Source organism: Austrofundulus limnaeus, unplaced genomic scaffold (genome assembly GCF_001266775.1).
Source record: "Austrofundulus limnaeus strain Quisiro unplaced genomic scaffold, Austrofundulus_limnaeus-1.0 Scaffold329, whole genome shotgun sequence".
Classification (NCBI taxonomy): domain Eukaryota; kingdom Metazoa; phylum Chordata; class Actinopteri; order Cyprinodontiformes; family Rivulidae; genus Austrofundulus; species Austrofundulus limnaeus.
The window spans coordinates 256,586-261,461 of NW_013952731.1; the positions used below are offsets into that span (position 1 = coordinate 256,586).

A 4,876-nucleotide genomic window follows, 5' to 3' on the forward strand; every position below is an offset into this window, starting at 1 on the left:
ACCGTACGGCACCATCTCATTGGACAAGAACAAAAGGGGCGTTACTGTACGGCACCATTTTTCCTGGAGAACCCTACTTGGGTCACATTTCTCCTGGTTAACCTTAGTGTTGGGGTCAGGGTCAGGCTGTAAAGACATCAAGCAGGATCTAAGGATGCCGTTATGTAGGTTTCATAGCCCACAGTGTTTATGCTTTTGACACCCCCACTCTTGTGACACGCCCACTCTTGTGACACGCCCACTCTTGTGACACGCCCACTTTGATTCTGCAGATAACCCCTTCTCACACTACTTCTCACTCAGTGAAGCTCTTTTCAGATTCAAAATACCTTTGAGGAAATGTATTTTCAGATGCCAAGTAAACTGCATCATAGCGCACAAGCAAAACAAACCATCCCCATGTGCGCGCTTCTCATCACTTCCTCTTCTAAATGCCGTGAAATTGGCCTCTGTCTCTTTAAGAACCACCTTCCGCTTCTGTCCCGTCCATTTCAGTGCGGGGTTCATGCGTGCGCTATGATACAGTTTCCTTGGCGTCTGAAAATACTTTTCCTCAAAGGTATTTTTAATCTGAAAAGAGCTTCACTGAGTGAGAAGTAGTGTTAAGGGCAGCAGACAGCTTAAGTTTCACTTTCAGTTTCACCCGAGAGCCTGCAGGAGTCATGGGTGGGGTGCGTGTGTGTGTGTGTGTGTGTGGGGTGTGTGTGTGGGGGGTGGGGCTCTGCCATGAGGAAGTTTGGCTTAAAGACACGCCCCAGGGGCGTTCCTGGTCCCCACCTGTCGTTTTGCTCCTCAGCATGGCTGCAGGATTTCTCAAACATGCATGAATGAGTCAAAGCAAGCTTTGGGCATGTTTTTTCTGAGAGTATAACATTATAACATCATATAAAACTAAAAAAAAAGTTGATTTTACATGATATTGCCCCTTTAATATTTCTCATCATACTTTCCAATATTTCCCTCCTCCCTGCAGTGAGCTCAACATGTATTTGGAAAACAAAAACAACCTGGACATTGAGATGTCTCAGAGCCATGCTGGCCACCAGGGCAGGAGCGGGCTGAGGTCACCGGAGGCCGTCGCAGGAAACTTTGGGGAGCTGCGTCTCCTGCAGGGCATCTCAGAGAGAGGAGACACCCAGAAGCTGCAGCAGTCTGCCGTGCTGCCCTCAGGACAGTGTGTCCTCCACACAGAGGGCTTTGTTCCAGTTCGACAAGAGGAAGGGTATGGAAAGGCTTTGTACTTGGCACAAAAAGATAATAAATTAGTGTTTGGTAGTCAATTTTTCTACAATGTCCTCATACTGCTCATCCCACACATGCATGTTCCTTACAAATGTGGCACCTTAAAAGAGACTTTCCAATAGTATAAGACTTTTTACCAAGAAGCTTTTTTACAACAAAGAAATAATCTTCCAAACACTAATTTACTGACTTTTTTTTACATAGAATATGAATACTGAAGGCCCTGTCACACTGGACAACTTAATGCCAACTTATGAACATTTTAAAGATGTCTTCATTGAAAATGGAATTGAAAAAATCAACAGGGAGCTTCTTTTTGGCGTGTACATAATGTAATTCTAACAAATTGATCAAATATATAACATTTATTAGCAATTTAGACATAAAAGAATGCTTCATATGTTGGCATAAATTGTCCAGTGTGACATGGCCTTAACAAAGAGGTTTTGACTCTAACTGATTTTTAGTGTCATTTCTGTTTATCCTCCTTTTGGAAGCTTGTTTGTTACAAATTCTAAGCCTTATTTGTTTGACAAAACCTGTATTGGTGATTGTTAGATTGTATCTTTGTTAAGTCCACTGTTAAACATCTAGACTATAATGTTTTAGACAAATGAGAACAACTTATGAAAATGTYATGAATAAATCCCTCAGAGGTTATATATTCGATCTAACAGCACGTGTACGTCCAAAAGAGGCTTCCTGTTGACTTTTTTAGTCCATCGTCAGACAAAACTTTCAGAATTTATCTAAAACATGACAGCGGGACCTTCACTATAATTTGTTTCACTTCTTTTGGACATGAAAGCTTCATGTTCGCTGCTCTGTTTCCCAGAGAAAAAGTAAAACAGATTACGAGTCACTCTGTTCTCACTGGATTAAAGACATAACAGGATTTTAAGCCACACATGCAGAAAGATATTACATGTGATCCAACTGTTTAATCCTTCAGGGGATGCTTGGACAGAAGTGGAAAAGGCTCAGTTTCTTTTGAACTCATACCCCCCCCCCCCCCACACACACACAAATTGAAGTGTGTATCAGTGGGTGAATATCTCAAACTCTCAGGGGAGGCTCTAATCTCAGGCCCATGGCTGTGACGTTACGAGGATCAAATTGATTTTTTTCTTTTTTTTTGCTTGATGAAGTGAATCAGGTGATTCTCCTGTTGACAGTCCACTGGATCAGAATATGGTTAAAATCTTCAATTTAACAATAATCATATTGAAATGATTCAAAATAAAGGTCCTGTCACAMTAACATTTTAGACAAYTTTTACCAACTTATACGAAACGTTTGTTCAACACAAAAGATGTCTACGCTGAAGATGGAATTTTATGAAAATATCTACTGGAAGTTTCTCATGGAACTTTTCACACTGTAATGCTAACAATTACACTGAGAGCCGATGAGAGTAAAATAGTAAAATAGTCACAACAAAAATTTCACAAGTCAGCATAAGTTGTTGTTTTAAACCTCATAGTGACAGAGCTTTAACACTGAATGAGAAAAAATGGAGCCAATAAAATGAAGGTGACATTTGTGGATAAATAAAAACAATTTCAATGAATTAAAAAACWATCRAGTTTTACTTTACTWAAAGCTCATAATGTTCCTTGTATTYCTGTAGTTTAAAAGTTTTGAGGGATTCTTTCTGTTATTAATGAAACATGRTTGCATTCAACAAGTAGGAAAGGTTTTTTTTGGTCAAGACGCATTTACTTTATTAAAATAAAAGAGAGCGTTGTAGTGGTGATTTATTTTATATTTTTATGTTTAAACCCAACTCTGAAACATGATGACAGCAAAATTACAAACTTATATAAAGATTCAACAAAACAATAAATAAATAAATAAAAATTAAAATAATTTTGTGGTAAGTTATTAACAGCAGTGCAATAATCTCTTCAAAGTGGATTTTTTATTTTATTTCTTTTTTTTTTGTTAAAAACTATAAAATAGTTTTGAGGTTTTAGACACCAAGAACAGTGGACTGAAAAAATGAAGAACAGAAGGAACATACCTTYATTTTTAAAACAGAAAAAAATAACCTTTGTTTTGTTTGAAGTGTACATATACATATAGCTTAAATGTATATTACCGTTTGAAATCGTATGTTCAGTGTGATGGATTAAAACAGGATATTTTGGACATTTTAAAGGGAGATTATAGCAATTTTTAGCTCATCATTATGGTCCACAGCATTGTTCTGTCTTAAAACAACTTCAATCTTCAAAATAGTAAAATATTTTCATGTAAATGTTATTATCAATTCATAACAGAGCTCTCAGTTTTGCAGTACATGCCTTTTAAATTCTTGCCATAATGCACCAGGCTGTACCACAAGTGCTACAGGCTAGCTGCTRCTGCTGTAGTTTTACTCTTGTCTATTGAATGCCATTCAAAATATTGTGTATTGATGATCTAACAGTGAAAAGGTTTATGAAACAGTATTTGCACAACTGCCACTAAATGTYAGAGATTGCAGCCGTTTTACACTGGCAGTAATCTACTTTGGTCCTACATCAGAGTAGCTAGCTATAGCTAACGTTGTTTATAAAGCTATCTCCATCTACAACAGGTAAGATATTAATTGTTAAAACGTTTCCACCAATGATTTTGGCATTTTCTGCCTCACCATTACTGCAAGGTTACTGAGAGTTAAGGRTTTCTCTGTTAGAGTGTCAGAGTTTTACCTTGTCATTGTTTTCTCACGCTTCAGTTTCAAGAATAACTTCAGCGCCGTCAACTTCCTCCGAGGTAAAACAAATTCAGCCAACCTTTCAGAGAGGTCACCTCTGCTGAGATTCTCTCAAGATGACAGGTGAGCACTTCCTCAACCTTCTGGTCTGCTATAGAGAAACTCAGAATGGCTCACAACTGAACTAAATAATCAAAAATTGCAAAAGTTCTTTTTTTAGTTAATTTTTTTGAAAGAACAAGAAAACGTTTTTTAAAAAGCTAATTAGCTCCAGCTAGTAAACCTAGCTGCTTGTAAATTCAACAAGCATCTGTAAACAAGAACCAAAAGAGCACAAACTGTTACTCCRTATTGGTTTATGAGTTACAACATTTAGCATGTTAGCTGTTAACAAAAATAGAACATGTTGCTGTTTTTAATTGAACAACATGGAAGTCAAACACATTTTCACCGAGGGTCACATGAGCGTTACGGTGGTCCTCAAATGTCCAGTTCTAAACAACTTCAGTATTTCTTGTTAAACTTTGACTAAGCAGGAAACGTCACATTCCTCGTGTTATTACTTCGACTGAGCATCTCTAAAAAACTCTAATTGAGCTCGATGTGGTATTTCCTGCATAGAAACAGTGTTTAACACATCCTCTTACAAACACTGAGAAGTTCTGTACGACTGACTAAATGTGAAATAAATAAAACAAAAAAGACTAATAAAAGTAAAAGTAAGAGAGTTTTACTCACTGATGAATAGRGCTGCCACAAACGATTATTTTTATAATAGATAAATCACCGATTATTTTTTCGATTAGTCGACTAATCAGATCATACGTTAATTGAATATAAAACATAGAGCTTATTGCTCCAGAATGCAGCTGCTATTATATAACCATGGTTAGATTTTAGCTATATGCTAACTAAAAATAATTGCTGTGGAAG

General features: G+C 37.1%; 1 protein-coding gene across 1 annotated transcript in view; it reads left to right on the forward strand.

Annotated features, from left to right (window-relative positions):
* The window catches only part of oca2 (oculocutaneous albinism II), a gene marked incomplete in the record, with an annotated part of 101,344 nt that overhangs the window by 2,346 nt on the left and 94,122 nt on the right, over positions 1-4,876 (forward strand). The window contains 1 exon segment of the mRNA XM_014022428.1: positions 974-1,222. Coding sequence (XP_013877882.1) covers positions 984-1,222 — 239 coding nt within the window.